Source organism: Clinocottus analis, unplaced genomic scaffold (assembly GCF_023055335.1).
Source record: "Clinocottus analis isolate CAN_PGR_092001 unplaced genomic scaffold, fCliAna1.0.p SCAF_22, whole genome shotgun sequence".
Lineage (NCBI taxonomy): Eukaryota > Metazoa > Chordata > Actinopteri > Perciformes > Cottidae > Clinocottus > Clinocottus analis.
The window spans coordinates 11,535,178-11,551,444 of record NW_027175954.1 but is presented as its reverse complement, the minus strand read 5'-3'; the positions used below and the strand labels follow the sequence as shown (position 1 = coordinate 11,551,444).

Here is a 16,267-nt window from a genome sequence, read left to right as displayed (position 1 = left end):
ACACATAGTTTCAGCACTAACTACGAATTTTGAGTGCGAACCTGTCATCATTGTAAACTGCATTTGTGCCTTGGAAGAACAAAAAGCCTGACACAGCACGAGTAACTAAAGGTGTGTGTGTATATGTGTGTGTGAGTGTGTGTGTGTGTGTGTGTGTGTGTATGTGTCTATGTGGCATTCATTGGCATCATGAGGGCAGAGGTTCTCACACACACACTGTAGTGTCCTTTTTTCCCATGCAGCCTTTTTTTTGTGCCTCCCGATCATCTGAGCAGCTTAAGCTAATATGCAGAACTTGTGATAGCTAAAGCAGAAAACATGATTAAGTCTCTCCTCTTTTTGAAATAGACCCTCTGCAGTGCAGAGATCCTATAAGCTTAGCAAACAGTCTAGGTCAGGAGACGACAGTGTTCACAGCTGATTAGCTTCCACGAAGAGCGAGTCTATCACATGGGAAGACGGACATATTTGATCTGGGTCTCAGCTGACCTAAAGGTTTCATTGTTTATTTGTAGCTACTGAGTCTTTACAGGCCCATCACTTTATAGGGGCAAGACAATGTGTATTACGATTCAGGAACATGTTAAATTCTAAAGTGGCGTGTAGTTATTGTATTTTTTTATTCATGCACTTGCTCCTCCCTGAATTCTCGAAATGCCTTTTTAGGTACACCCCATTGTCTGTTACTGGATCATGCATTGTTAAGATAATAAGGCTTCTATTCTTCTGGCAGAATTTTTTTAAATTTCTTTTCATTTTACAAAGCAACTAAGAATGCCTCTCGTCGTTTTGGAGACAATAGGCCTCACACGGCTGTAGACATAACAGAATACGTGTGAAAAGCTCATCAAAAGATGCAGCAGCAGTTTGTGTGAAAAGGCTGCAGAGGTCAGAGTGATGTTTTGCTTTCATCTTGGATTTTGTCAGGAATGTAAATGGCCTCAGCTTCAGAGAGTGGCACGTGCACATGAACCTTTCATTTATCTTAATAAAACACGGCTGCAGTGACACTGGATAAGACACAGCCACCCAAATCTCACACACAGACATACACATACTAGTACACAAGCAAATACATCACAAAAATGAAATAATACTGTGCAAAGGGCTTAGAGGATAATCCAAGGGAGTGGAGTGTACTACATCGTCACAGGAATCAAATTCCCTCTTCATCCAAAAAAGGACACGGCGGAAAGGATGGGCCGGTGGATGCTCTCTTTACTTCTCCCTCACAGGCATCTGTGCATACACTTCCATTTCTGCAGTGTTTGTATATTTCAATCTGTCAGCAAAATTCCACAGCGAAACACATCCTGTCTGGTTACATTTTGATACAATACATTTAGTATCAACACCACAGAAGGTAAATTCTTCAACCTCCGGCTATAGGTGCTGTTTGCATGTCTTGATGTAACCGTAAATATAACTGTAAATACTGTGTTTTGACACTTGAAGTTAGCATCCTTGTTAGGTCAGTGGAGGCATGGCGTCCCAGTGGTCACATTCGTGATAAAGATAAGCAGCCATTCTGACAGAGGATATAGGACTTTACAGCAACACACCCACTCACAGACACATTTCTCTCACACACAGGCTTAATGAAGTCTTTATGAACCTGGTTAAAGGCTATTTGGTGCACACATTTCACTCTGAGCTAAGTTCACAACAGTTATGCCACAGTTGGCAAACCACCAGACATGCGGGCCAGTGAGTGCCCAATTAAGGATTTGCAGGGCATTAATGTTGCGTGGCCTTTTGCAGACATCATATGGGTTTCAGGTTACAAGAAGATTGAAATCTCACATGACGCGACAGAGAACAGAGAGATGAAATATAATCAGAATGATGATCCAACTCAAAGTTGTGTGTGTGTTGTCTTCACAATAAAACCCTCTGCAATCAGTAGAGATTGCAAAATGGCTCAAGAGAGCATGTTCACAAGGCTGTTATTTGTGAGGCTACAGTGGCTGTATTGTAATCGTTGTACTCCAGCGATTGTGTTTTTTCATTTAATAAAGTTGTGAGGACGTTTACAAAGAGAATGGTCACAATCGAAGTAGCAGAGGTTGAATAATCCTGACGCTTCAAAAGCACTATATGTCGCATAATGCAGCTCAATATTGTCTCTTGTAGGCCATCCTTTTCTGTTTTTTTTCCGCAGTTTTATGTTTGTAACAGTCTTTCTGACAACATTTTTTTAATCTCCAAAACCAACGAGATGACCCTGATGACATCACAATTACATCATCAGGGCATCAGCCATGACAAAGCTCCTCCAGAGCCACAGATTACATTATACAACTGCTTCATAGGCTAGGTAGTGCTCCGTGTGATGAGTAAACACATCTTTATGTGTAAAGAATGCACCTTTGAGTAGCACTTAAAGAGATAGGAAGAAAGCACACACATCATTTCTTTGCTTTCTAATCGTCTATTTATAAATAAAAACATATCCCTCCAGTAATTCATAACTGACAGTACTTTATGAGAGGTAATTGAACTCCTTCCTGTACATGTTAGGTTTACTCTGCTCTGTGTACACTCTTTCTCTTGTAATATCAGCCTTGTTTTGCAAAGTCAGGCAGATATTTCACCTTGAGGAATTTGTCCTTTAGCTTCTGCCAGCTCTGTGCCACTCAGCAGTTTTTTCCCCCGGACTCCAGAAATCATTATCAGCCACTGTGGGGTATTTAAACAGAAGCCAAGTTGGTACTTTGATATTCTTCCTACTAGCTGACATCCTTAACTCTCACGCATCTCACTGAGAGAGGAACGACTGCAGCAAAGTCAGGGCGGAAATTCTTCGTCCAAGAGGTTTATGTGTGTTGCAATGCTACAACGCACACCGATATCTAAGCATGGTTCATTTGAGTCGAATCTGTTCAATTTTCATACAGGAGGTGTAAAATAATGAAATAATCTGAACCCCTTATTTTTTCTCTCATCCACTGAGCCAACCCACATTTCTCTCGAGATGCCAAAAAAATCAATAATGCTGTAAATCTTTTTCAACGGTCGGAATGAGGAAGAGTATCTGTGTTTTCTCAATCAAATAGGTGCATCGGATATCTCGCTGCAATTCTTCTTTTTAATTTTTACATTTCTGTAGTGAGAAAACAATCTCTACAATGCCATTATCCTTCTTGCACAGAGAGACAACAATACGTTAGCAAAAAACCTTGAGAAGCGTTTGTTTTAACTGTTGGTGCAATCGTTTGTGTGCGTGTGTGTGTGTGTGACACAAGGTCATCCTCGTCACATGCATATATCACATTACAATGCACACACACCTACCATTCATGCCATTGTAGATGCCCCGATGGTGTGGCGACAGCTCGTCTCCTGCCGGCCTCCTCTGCCCATCTCTCACAGGGCTGCCAAACTTCACATGGTCAGGGCTCATACTGTACTGGTGCCGATGAGTTTCGGGGCTGCCCCCCTGGACCACGCAGCCTTTTTCATGGTGCTCAGAGGCCCCTAAATGTGCCTGCCTGGGCTCAGGGCTTCCGCAGCCTAAACTGCTAATGCTGCTCCTGTGGTGCCTCTGATAGAGCTCCCCGCTGCCTCCCTGACCCAAGAAGTGCTGCCTCTGGCCCAGGAGGAGATCAGAGCTGTGGTGCTTGGGGTGCTGCTCCGGACTGCGCCGGCCCACGTTCCTCCCGTATTTTTCCGGACTGAGGCCCCGCATGACTCGACTGTGGTCAGGCACAGATATGGAGCCGCAGCGGGGCCGGCAGAGCTGGGGCAGGGTGTATGGGTACTCCAGGCTTGTACTCCGGTGGCGCCCAGCAGGGTGCTCAGGGCTGGGCACCTCCCTGTCTCCTCCAGTTATGCCTCCTATTCCACTGATGCTGCTGCACCTGGGTTTGTGCACAAGCTCGGGGCTCCCTTTTTCCCCACCGCTACTAACCACACCCACTCCTGGAGCCAGGTGAGGCTGCTTATGTTGAGGGTGATCGGAGCTGTCAACGCTCCCTGCGCTGGAGGTGCTGCTCCCGTCCCCCACGTCTCTCATCAGGAGGCCGTGCCCGGGCACCAACAGCAAACTACTCTGGCTGTCTATGGAATTGCGGCACCCTCCCATCCCTACACTCCCTCCCACTACACTTCCTCCGACCCCACCTCCCACCCCTACCACCCCTTTCTCCTCGTCCAGCAGCAGACAGAGCTCCTTTAACTCCAGGTTCTCCCGGATTACCTCGTCCTGTCGGAGCTCCAGCTCCTTGAGTTTCTGGAGGTAGAGGGTCACCTCTTTGCGCATGATGCTGGCACTGTAACGTCCGAGGCGCTGCCACTCCCTGGATACACGCTTGCCTTTCTGACGGTCGTCGTCCAGGAAGCAGCACAAATCCCGCAGCTCACGGTTGTCCTCCTGCAGCTTCTGATTAATGTCCTGAGGGGACGAGAAGGAAAGCACAAGAGGGAAAGAGAGATTTAAACTGAGGCCCTTATCATGAAGACACTCCCATAAAATAAGACAATGCTGATCAGGGCAGAAACTACTCAAATGAACTTTTGATTTGGTGCAAAACTAAAACAAAATGTTTCTTCTCTTGATTCCAACTAAACTCCAGCAACATCATTGCAACCACCGTCCAATTTCAATTCAATTCACCACTCTTTTAGATATCAGTCTAACACTGCATGCAGTCATAATGAAATGGAATCCTAATCCTGTCTGTCTTCCCCACAAAAGCACTGACTCGCTGTGTGCCATTCAATGGGAAGTAATATAGGGTGGAATGCTCTGCAGAAGCTGGAGAGGCCACACACAGAACTGGGTTAGAGCAATGAAATCACACGCCCCTACCATTTCACACCCAGCCACGTTTACTTAAACATCCCTCCTTCACCTACCCAAGAGCTCATTCCTCTCTCCCCTCCCTATCCCTTTCTTACCCTCCAGCTCTTTCCTGTGTAATTAGGCAGCTTGGATGGGTGGAGAGGTGACGAGGTCTCCGAGAAAGGCAAATGATCCCCATGTGTTTCCTCCGAGGCTACTTCAGGCTGCGTCTCAGCCTTATCTGTTAATATTGTGGATATTGTGCCAAAGTCCACTTAATAGCAGTGCAGAAAAGGAAGGCAGCATAAAGGTTACTGAAAAGGCGAATGTTAGCATGCTTGCAAAGCAAATGCCACGTTGCTCGAAAGGCAAAATTGTACTGCATACTAGGATGTGCAGGAACTGTCTAGGAATGTGAGGTGTGTGTGTGTGTGTGTGTGTGTGTGTGTGTGTGTGTGTGTGTGTGTGTGTGTGTGTGTGTGTGTGTGTGTGTAGTTTAGAGAGAGATCTGGACACCAGATTTGAGCATTGGCATTTGAATAAAGGAACATGCAATCCTTTCAGAATTAGGATGACTTTTTACCTTATAACTGTACTTAGACTTGCTCTATTTTTTAAGCTACGTTGTAAGGACACAATTTGGCATTGATGTCCCTTCCGGTGGTAATTCAACTCTTAATTAATCAACTAAAACCTTAAATTGAAAAAAACAATAAATGAAAACTTATTTTCATAACTTAGGTGAAGCTGCCAAAACAGCCTGCAGGGTCTACGTTCATCCATATCATCCGCATCATATTCTCATGCAGGCCCTCACAAAGGCGCGTTGAACTCCAACGACACCATCTATTCTCACATCATGCTTCATCGTGCTCGCTTCAGCAGCTGAACATTCCTCATGCTATGCGCGTTCTCAGGTGCGCTCCAAAAACTATGATCTCATCCTTCACCAATGCGCGCGCCCTCACCTTCAGCCCCCTGATCTCGTTCAAGTGCAGCTGGAGGCTGCGATTGACCTCTCGGATGAGATTCCCGTGGTCCAGAATCACGCTCATCTTGTCGGCCTCGGACCGCCTCAGCCGCCGCACCAGATCCTCCTTGGTCCACTTGAGCAGCTCTTCGTCAGTCAGACCGGAGATGTCCTCCGCTGGACTTTCGGTCTTCGCTATCGACAGCTGGAGCTGGGGCTGGGGCGGCGGAGTCGCCTTCTCCATTGGCACGGCTCCTCCGGCACCGACAAAGGACAGAAAATAGTCAGAGGCTGGTTGGCAACCTCAGCTCGCATCCGCTCCCCGGTCGACTTGAGCTGGAAAACGGTTACCGGCAGAAAGTCAGTCGCATAGTTCGGCCTTTTTTTTTCTGTTGCTCGCGACTCCTCCACTCTCTGCTCGAGCAACAGCTGACGACGCCGGCTGAGAGCGATACAGTGGAGAAGCTGCTCTGCTGTCTATCACTGCAACATCCTCACAGCCAGGTTGTACCGTACGTGGCCAGCCCACTTACAGCGCGACTTATCGCCTCGGTTGACTACATCAAAATGGGCTCCCAGACGTGGTTAAAGTGAGAAAAGCCTCGGTGCACACACCTGCCGCCTGTAGGTTCAGCACACTGCGAAAAGAGAGAGGAGAGAGTCCGCTGCGCGCGGCAGAAACATGGAGAGAGGAGAGGGAGCAGCTCTCCCCTTCTCTCTCTCTCTCTCTCTCTCTCTCTCTCTCTCTTTCTCTCTCTGTCTCTCTCTCTCTCATTCTCTCTCTCTCTCTCTCTCTCTCTCTCTCTCTCTCTCTCTCTCTCTCTCTCTCTCTCTCTCTCTCTCTCGCTCTCTCTCTCGCTCCCTCTCTCGCTCCCTTTCTCTTCCCCTCCAGGGATTTAAGCTTCACCAAAAATGCTGCTTGGTTACAGCGCCACTTAACGTCCAAAGACACGCTAAACAAGCGGTGTGAAATGCTGAGTTCACTTCCTTTCGGAATTTACGCTATTACAAGGGTGGAGGGGGGTTGGCAGGTTTCCTGCAGGTTCCGAGTTCCCCCCGACTTGACGTATTGTTGAAATGTGTTGACACTTGACAGGTATACTTTGCGGGAAATGTACACCGTAAGATTATAAATACTTCAGTATTCAGGCTAAATCACTTGGCATATACACGCGAGCACGACGCTATCGTTCTGTTCGGTTCAAATGTCATTCTTTAAATTACATTTATTTTATTTTTAACGTCTACTTAAATCAGATGAAGTGCATTGCAGTTGAAGTTTAACTACCGACTTGAGTTGTGCAATTTTGCAAAAACTGTGGCCAGGAGCAGTTGGCCATCGCTCACTTTCAGTAATAGTAGAATAGAAATCTGCAAATTAAGTGTTCATTAGCTTCATGTTACTACTGGTAGAAATAGATTATGAGTAAGTAAGTCTGTGTCTAATCATACGTCATCACACTGAACAATATTTGCGTCAGATCATAAAATCTACAACTACCTGACACAGCCGTTAGGGCAGATACCGGCCTTGTAGCGGTAGGTCAATACTTTAAACTACATTTCCCACAATTCATTGCGCACGCATAGCACGTCCTACCGCCGTCACCGATGTAAAAGCCAATAGGAGACGCCTGAATTTGGAGTAACACGTCATTTTAGTAAAGCGCAAGAGCCGGCTGGCAGGGAGCGATCCCCTCACTGTCGTATTCCTGACCTGTACATCCGTCTGCTTTTATCTCCAAATGCTGTAATTTCTTTTGAACACAACCGACTATTTCACTCGTGTCTAGACGTGAGGCTAATTTGATATCCAAGGTAAGCACTCGACTTAACTTTGCTCTAAAGTAGGCCGCTTCCACTCAAACGGGACAGGAAGTGGGCTAATGCTAGCTAACGCTACATTCCGTTAGCTCGCCCAACCAGCCTCCCGGCGAAGCGTCCGCTTTGCTGTTGAGTGACAGCCACGTAGAGATATTTGGCAACGATGATTAGCGCTCAAGTAATGTCGTTTCCACAACACTATCGTTACTAGTACACTTTGTTCATTTCGAATTAGAAATGCTGTGCACGGCAGATAACGTGTCTAATCTTCGCTGGTGGGTCCATCATAAATGATACGTGGCCTGTGCTGCTCATTAAAGCTAGCCGTTGTGTACATCCAACATAAATGGTAATTCTTTCTATGATTTATAATACAATTTCATGGTGGCTTTGTACTCCACTTGAAACAAAAAAATAACGTCTCCAACAAACTATGTCTGTAAGGCAATACACCGTCAACAAGCGTATTGACTATTTATCTCCTCAAAAGGATGTTTTCAGGTTGATTGTTTTTTTTTGTCTTTCTTCTGGGGGTTTAGACAAAACAAAATGTTATCTCTCTCTCTCTCTCATAATATAAATATATATATAAATAATATATATATATATATATATATATATATATATATATATATATATATATATATATATATATATCCAAGACGGACCTATGTAAGACATCCCAATGGAAAAACTGGAATAAAGGAATGTTTGTAATTTTACTTAAATAAATTAACAATAGTTTATTTTGTAAAAAAAAAATTTGTATGTTAATATGTAATGACCTTCCCTAATACACAGATGTTTGACCGAAAGATCATCTTGTATGCTCTGAAGTCTTGTGCCCAGCTGACAACTTACTTTTGTTTTTTAGTCATCTTTTCAAATGCACCTTGTGAACATGCTGAAATGCTGTTGTATTGCTTTGGAAATATAAGGCTGATCAGATAGCTGTGAGAAAGAGGGAAAGTTTACAGTTGCTACAACAGGATCCTAGTGACACTTTGCCAAAGGTGTGACGGGCCAACAAAGGTGTAGTCTAAAAATATTACTGGGAGTCCTTTCTACTTTTGGAGAACATGCTTGTCAGGTTTTCTTATGACACGTATGTGCGTCATGCTTCTGAATATCTGCGTCTTATTTTAGTATGACGGTGAAAGGAGCACCTGTATAAAGAGCGGCTCACTGCAGTCAGTAGAGAGCAGAAACTTCTTTAGGCTGTTGGACTTAACAAAGCTCACTGTGATCTATTGGGCTCTTTCCCTGCTGAAGCTCAGTGATGGCGTCCTACCAGGAGTTTATCCAACAGAACGAGGACAGAGATGGGGTGCGATTCAGCTGGAACCTCTGGCCCTCCAGCCGCCTGGAAGCCACCAGGCTAGTGGTCCCAGTCTCCTGTCTCTTCACACCACTCAAGGAGAGGCCAGACCTTCCACCGGTTCAGTACGAACCAGTTCTGTGCAGCCGGGCCAACTGCAAGGCAGTGCTTAACCCACTATGGTGAGTTGAATGGGAAACAATGCCCCTTCTTACAACTTTTTAATGTTGATTTTAACTGCAAGTTATCAAAAACAATGATTTGATTATTAAACCTTTTTTTTTGACGTATATGGTATTAATTTTTTTAGCCTTATTTTTTAACATGGGAATTAACCATTTTTGAGCCAACTATGTTCTTAAAATGTCTTAATTTTAGTATTCCTTGAGTAAAATGGGTGGCATTGCAAATATGCGTACGTGGCTCGCTATCAGTCACAATTACACTTTTGCCAAATGAGTGCATCCCTAACCCAATTGTTTTGCTGACTCCTTCACAGTCAAGTTGACTTCAGAGCAAAAATATGGGCGTGCAACTTCTGCTTTCAGAGAAACCCTGTAAGTCCTGATGTTCACTGCATACTTTAGTTTGATATTATATAGACTGATCATTTGTACTTGCTGCACTCCTTTATTAAGGTTGTTAATCTGGTTCTGTGTCTTTGCAGTTCCCTCCCTCTTATGCAGGCATATCTGATGTGAACCAGCCAGCGGAACTCATGCCACAGTTTTCTACCATTGAGTACATAGTACAGGTAAATACTACATGCATGTCTGCACTCTGACCTCACATGTATGCAAGGAGATTGTATGTACTCTAGATGTACTCTGTTGTTGGGTCAGTGTCATCAGAAAAAAGACCGTATACTTGGAGGGCCACTGGGACTGATATTGACAGTGTCATTAGTGAAAGACGTTTGTCATAATCATGTAGTGTTTGGATATGTTAATATATACAGTTATTAAGATTATACAAAACTATTATTGACTTAGTAGCTAGGGCTTATGGTTAACAGGTGTGGCTTCATAAATGCTGCATATGGTTTTCATAATTAGTATGAGAGGGTCTCTGCCAGTGTAAGTATGTGGAAACAAAGTTTGTGATTTTCAATGAAACTTTTTTTCTCTGACCTATTTACAGCGTGGACCCACGGCCCCTCTGATCTTCATTTATGTGGTGGACACATGTTTGGAAGAAGAGGACCTCCAGGCCCTCAAAGAGTCCCTTCAGATGTCACTCAGCCTGCTGCCACCCAACGCCCTGGTCGGCCTCATCACATTCGGACGCATGGTTCAGGTTCACGAGCTGAGCTGTGAGGGGATCGCCAAGAGCTACGTGTTCAGGGGCACCAAAGACCTCTCCTCCAAACAAATCCAGGTTGGTGGGGCCAAAGGAATGAGGAAACTGAGATACGAGACAAATTAGGAGATTCATGTGTGAAAAGCCAACTGTAATTATTTTTTTCCTTTTTTGGTTGTGTTTCAGGAGATGCTGGGTTTAACAAAGCCAGCAGCATCAGGACAACCTGGTCGTCCTCTGGCACCTCAGGATGCTGCAGCTACTTGCAGGTGAGGAGGAGCATTTACGCTTAACTCTGGTCTTGGTCGGTTAATAGAAGCCGTTTCCAAAAGTTATAAAAGTACGCTTTTCTTGCCTAAGGTGTGTTTGTGTTCAAATACAGGTTCCTTCAGCCCGTTCACAGAGTTGATATGAATCTAACTGACTTGCTCGGTGAGCTTCAGAGAGACCCGTGGCCCGTCCCTCAGGGCAAACGCCCGCTTCGCTCAACCGGTGTGGCGCTGACTGTTGCTGTCGGCCTGCTGGAGGTTAGTATACAGACATTCTAAAGCGCACATATAATTGTACACAAAGTGGAGGCAAATAATACCGGACTATGAGTATAGATACATAGTTACTTTATTATTTTTTCTTACATGTGGTGGTTTAACACTTTTTAAATAAAAAACAAACATTCTCTGAATACAAATTTAATTAGCAGTCCTTTAATGAGGCTTTTACCAGTAACCTGAACTTTGGCCTTTTCAAGATGATTGTGCCACATGTAACTGTTAGGAAAGACACACACTGCCTGATGACTATCTTCTGCACAAACGGTACTTGAGCTTTGCCAGTTCAAAGGCTCGTTTCTTATTTGCTTTCAATCTTTTCCCTCCACTATCATTATCCTTTTTTTTCCTACAGCTAATCTGAGTGGTTATATAACGCAACAGATCCTTCCCCCACTGTACTCTTCTTCAGCAGATAGGAGATGAGGCCTAATTAGAATAAATTTGGTGGTTTTAGTGACTCCAGATTTGTCAAGAGACATTTCACTTGATGGTTGAATCTTTTTACATAAAAATACAAACTGCACAAAGTGGTTAGAATCCACCATTTGTTGGTTTGTTTATTTGATTGCTCTCTGTGAATGAGTACACTTTGTCCCTGTAGAAATGAATCACTGTTTACGTGGAACTTAAAAGCAGATCTCAGTGGCTTTGTCACTATGTGGCATACTACCAAAAGTCTGTTTCTTTGACTTTGCCCGACTCCTGGACTATGGACTTGCCCTTTTGCTTAAAACTACTTCCCTAAAAGCATATTGGACATAAACAACAAACATGGCTATTGTTTCTACTCACAGTTTAATTCTTTATTCCTCCTCAGGGTACATTCCCCAACACAGGGGCTCGTGTGATGCTGTTCATCGGAGGGCCCCCCACCCAAGGCCCAGGCATGGTGGTGGGAGATGAGTTGAAAACCCCCATCCGTTCCTGGCATGACATCCAGAAAGACAACGCTCGCCATTTGAAGAAAGCCACCAAGGTAAGCAAGTGCATAAACCCTCTGTATGTCTTTGCATTTGCAACAGTATTGTATTTAAGTTAAATTTTCCTTTTATTATAACTTACTTCTTCCCCCACACAATAAAGTCAAACATATGTAGTACACAACGTACTTGAGGTATGTTCACTGACATTATGTCATCATTTCATGTCTTGTGTCTGCGTGTTTTTTTTTGCATCACAGTACTATGAAGCCATGGCCAACCGCTCAGCCGTAAACGGCCACTGTATCGATATCTACGCCTGTGCCCTGGACCAGACGGGACTGCTGGAGATGAAGTGCTTATCTAATCTTACTGGGTACGTCAGAACTTAGTGTTTAATTGTTTGAGAGTGTCAGATTATATTAATCTAACCATTAGGGATGTGGTATTATTTTTTTAAACTCATAAAAAGTTTGAAATCAATCAATCTAAACAATTTGTTATGTATTATCAGGGGGCACATTGTTATGGGAGACTCGTTCAACACCTCCCTGTTCAAGCAGACCTTCCAGAGAGTCTTCAGCAAAGACTACAATGGAGATTTCCGCATGGCCTTCGGTGGTGTGCTGGAAGTGAAGGTAAAGAAGTGATGAAGTCATCCGAGTCATTGTGAATATCATTGTTTGCTGTGTTTGCACTCAAACTTTGTGATTCTTCTTTTCAGAGCACAAAATAAATCTGTACTTGCATACTCATGTTGTGTGTCTTTCTGTGTCTACAGACATCAAGGGAAGTGAAGGTTTGCGGGACCATCGGCCCATGCGTTTCACTCCACTCCAAGGGCTCTTGTGTTTCAGAGAATGTGAGTCTCTGTCCAGGAGTCAGATTCCTTCCTTCCCACAATTGAATTGTAATCTGAGCGCTGCTGTTTACTGGCCTCCGTCACAATATGCTCTCTGTCTTGTGTAGGAGATGGGTATCGGTGGCACGAGCCAGTGGAAAGTGTGTGGTCTCAACCCCTCCACCACTTTGGGCATTTTCTTTGAAGTGGTGAATCAGGTAAAAAAAAAAAAAGTATCTTGTGAGCTCTGATGGGATTACTGTTGGCAGATTAAAGAACAGTTGCTAATCGTATCTCAGAGTGAATAATTGTGACGGGATGAAGACTTTGTTTTGTGAAACTCTTTAAACAATGGCTTCTTTTTGTGTTTTCCTTTTTGATAGAAGGCCATTTGTTCAGCTCATTCAAAGAGAGAAGTGATTGACAATAGAAGTCTGACTGTCTCTACTGTTTTGTGTTTGTGTGTAGCACAATGCACCAGTCCCCCAAGGCGGCCGAGGGGCGATCCAGTTTGTAACCCAGTACCAGCACTCCAGCACACAGAGGAGGATACGGGTCACAACCATCGCAAGGAAGTAAGACACCATTAACGTGAACTTCACTCCATGTCTACCTGGAACATCATTTGTTTATTATTAATAACAAGCTAAGTTATTTTGCTGCACTGACTGTCACGATCTGCAGTGATCTAATGAAGCCAAACAGCAACCTGTGTACTTGCGTCATTCACACCACACCCACGCTCACCCGCACCTCTCCTGCTGTTCTCCCGCCCTTCGCTTTCTTTCGTTCTGTCCCCACCTAAGCTGGGCAGATGCACAGTCCCAAATTCAGCACATCGAGTCGTCATTCGACCAGGAAGCGGCCGCCGTGCTCATGGCTCGGCTGGGAGTCTTCAGAGCAGAGTCAGAGGAGGGACCAGATGTTCTGCGTTGGCTTGACAGGCAACTAATCCGCCTGGTGAGTGACGCACACACGCCTCCCTACCTACGCTTTGTGACAAGAACAATACATAGTTAGCATTGTTTGGATTGTTTGATAAGAATTCCTTCTGTCATTATTTACGTATGATGTGCCAGATTGTGTTAGGTGTGTACTCGATGTTTGAACAGTGTTTTGTCTCACCTGGGTTTCAGTGTCAGAAGTTTGGCCAGTTCAACAAAGATGATCCTACATCCTTCAAGCTGTCTGAGTCTCTGTCCCTCTACCCACAAGTAAATGCCTAGAATCTATAATATTTACTAAATAGTTGTTTTTCCTTAATCATTATGGATCTGATTAAAATATGACAACATACATTTTAATTATAACATTTTCTCTAATTTGTTTTGACTGGCATTAGACATTTTTTTGAAAAACTAACTTGTTCATCTCCTCCTGCAGTTTATGTTCCACCTGCGGCGATCGCCCTTCCTGCAGGTTTTCAACAACAGCCCCGACGAGTCGTCCTATTACAGGCACCACTTTGTCAGGCAGGACCTGACTCAGTCGCTGATCATGATCCAGCCCATCCTCTACTCGTACTCCTTCCATGGACCACCAGAGGTCAGCCTCACACTGTCCACACCATTATTATTGTTATCAATGTTACAGGAGCATCAGCACTTTACCAGAAGCTTCAGAAAGTCTTCATCAGAAATGTGTGTCAATGCTGATTTATGTGGTGTTTGAGTTGTTCAAACTGTATTCTGGACGTGTATTTGTTCACAGCCCGTCCTCCTGGACAGCAGCAGTATCCTGCCAGATCGAATCCTGCTCATGGACACTTTCTTCCAGCTGGTTATTTACCACGGAGAGGTGAGGCAGTTTAATTCATTCAAACATTTGACACAATGGATTAATCTCCTTTTAGTTGCACTAAAGTTCCAAAAACCTAGAAAGTTGTATTTACAGAAGGCCTTTCTTAATGCTGTCATTTCCCTCTTTATTTACAGACCATAGCCCAGTGGCGTAAGGCCGGCTACCAGGAAATGGCAGAGTATGAGAATTTCAAACAGCTGTTGCTGGCTCCACTGGATGATGCCCAGGAGATCCTGCAGACGCGCTTCCCCATGCCGCGCTACGTCGACACAGAGCATGGAGGCTCACAGGCTCGTTTCCTGCTCTCGAAGGTCAACCCATCACAGACCCACAACAACAGCTACGCCTGGGGACAGGTACTGTATTATAAGCTACAAATTAATACTTGAGAAAAAATTGCTTTTAGAGGTCAACTACAGTTTTCAGCACACTATCTAAAGATGTCAGTGGATTTTTACTCATTTCACTTCCTTGTGCAGCTTCAGTGGGCTGAAGTTATTTACAACCTCATACAGCAGTTTCATAACAGTGTAAAGCAACAATTTTCCTTCTTGCCTCGAAATCAAGACTTTAAAACCACAGGATTGTCTTCACCCCTGGGGGAAAAACAAGCTGTGCTGTAAACTGAAACAAATTTAAAGTCAAACTGGACATAAAAAGCAGGTCTTGGATTTGCCAACCTCTGAATACAAGTGTGGGAAATTGAAAGTTGAAATGAATTAATCTCCCCCGCATATTAAGAACTTTACCCTGTTGTTTATAAACACTAAATACATCTACAGCACTCCAAGAATGATATTATCTAGAGAACAAGCCCCTGCATAAGCCAATCTTAGTGATAAACCAGTTTTGTTCTACTAAAGTGATCATGGGATCAGAGTATGTGATGCAAAGATCTGTCCGCAAAGTGCATAAGTCACTCGGCCTCTGTTTACGCTCCATTTGTTTTCTGTGCATCTGTAGGAGACGGGTGCCCCGATCCTCACGGATGACGTCAGCCTGCAGGTCTTCATGGACCACTTGAAGAAACTGGCAGTTTCCAGCTCTACGTAGACGTCTATTTCACCACAAAGAGATCAGACATTCACGTTATGACATCGGGATACAGTAACATTTATTTCCCCTGTTTTTGTAAAGGAACCACAAACCCAGAGAGGCCACTGTGTATGCTTGCTTGATTGTGTCCTTTCTGGAGTCATGTGTGACATATCCATGCAACAAAATGAACTGGATGTAGGGGGCAAATCGCACATTCCTGATATGAAAAATAAGTAACATTTTTACTCATTTTCATTAACTTGTTATTTATGAGAAATGGCTCCAGCTCTCAATCGTGTCCCCATGTAAGCAATATCAAACCCTCTCTTTTATATTTGATATTACCTCTGACATACAAACTGATTAGATTAATATTAATAACTTTTGTTTTATTTTTGTTTGTTTGTCCTCTAAATATGTCTACTGCATCAGAATTGGTGACTGGTGCTGTTAAAAAGGATGCTTGTATGTGTTTGCTTTGTCTATAGCTAAAGATGGTACCGGTATGCGTCGGATATTCTCATTAACACATTATAAAGGTACCTTCTATGGCTGGTGAAATGTTCACAGGGCTCATCGCTCTTCTCACTGATTGCTTGTAAATATTATACACATCATATTTGAGGTATAGATTTAAAATCCTACATGGATAGTGATTAATGTTCTGAGTAATTGAAGTCAAATCAACTCAACAGAGACTGACTCTGTTGTCAATGACGAGCATTGAGCTTTATTTTTAACTTTATAAGGCACTCTATAGTTTAGTCCTCATCACCATCTGGTATTTTGCACCCGATGATTGCCTAAGTGTCTTTGTAATCAAACCTTACTGTGCTGTAAGTCTGTATCAAAGGGATAGTTGTTTGATTTAGACCCTGTCTGGATCCCTAATGCTGTCCATATAAAGCCCTGTTGGCAGGAAA

The 16,267-nt window shown here is 43.8% G+C and overlaps 2 protein-coding genes across 3 annotated transcripts in view; one reads left to right on the top strand and one right to left on the bottom strand.

Moving 5' to 3' along the window:
- ccdc85al (coiled-coil domain containing 85A, like) overlaps positions 1–6,744 on the bottom strand; it is a 21,574-nt gene extending 14,830 nt beyond the window's left edge. Inside the window, exons 1-2 of the mRNA XM_068588742.1 lie at positions 5,752–6,744; positions 3,295–4,393 (exon numbers count right to left, since the gene is read on the bottom strand). Of these exons, the coding sequence (XP_068444843.1) occupies positions 3,295–4,393; positions 5,752–5,997 (1,345 nt within the window). The 5' untranslated portion in view covers positions 5,998–6,744. The remainder of the gene's footprint in view (positions 1–3,294; positions 4,394–5,751) is intronic.
- Positions 5,955–16,267, top strand: sec23b (SEC23 homolog B, coat complex II component). Of its 2 annotated transcripts, none has more exons than XM_068588741.1 (19): positions 5,955–6,257; positions 8,850–9,077; positions 9,395–9,452; positions 9,563–9,649; positions 10,036–10,272; positions 10,381–10,463; positions 10,577–10,721; positions 11,563–11,721; positions 11,926–12,041; positions 12,180–12,303; positions 12,447–12,527; positions 12,635–12,724; positions 12,975–13,081; positions 13,313–13,466; positions 13,643–13,720; positions 13,890–14,051; positions 14,217–14,303; positions 14,441–14,662; positions 15,270–16,267. In XM_068588741.1, exons 2-19 carry the CDS (start codon positions 8,857–8,859, stop codon positions 15,357–15,359), a joined length of 2,301 nt encoding a protein of 766 aa, XP_068444842.1. In that variant the 5' UTR covers positions 5,955–6,257; positions 8,850–8,856; the 3' UTR covers positions 15,360–16,267. The 2 variants fall into 2 exon arrangements, with proteins under 2 accessions (XP_068444842.1, XP_068444841.1); XM_068588740.1 differs by lacking the exon at positions 5,955–6,257 and adding an exon at positions 7,385–7,571.

What these genes read in the sequence shown, in the direction of transcription:
- sec23b (XM_068588741.1), top strand. Translation starts at nt 8,857, where the DNA reads ATGGCGTCCTACCAGGAGTTTATCCAACAGAACGAGGACAGAGATGGG. An exon ending in GATGCTGCAGCTACTTGCAG is followed by an intron (nt 10,464 to 10,576) that starts GTGAGGAGGAGC and finishes GTTCAAATACAG; the next exon opens with GTTCCTTCAGCCCGTTCACA. An exon ending in GTCACAACCATCGCAAGGAA is followed by an intron (nt 13,082 to 13,312) that starts GTAAGACACCAT and finishes TCCCCACCTAAG; the next exon opens with CTGGGCAGATGCACAGTCCC.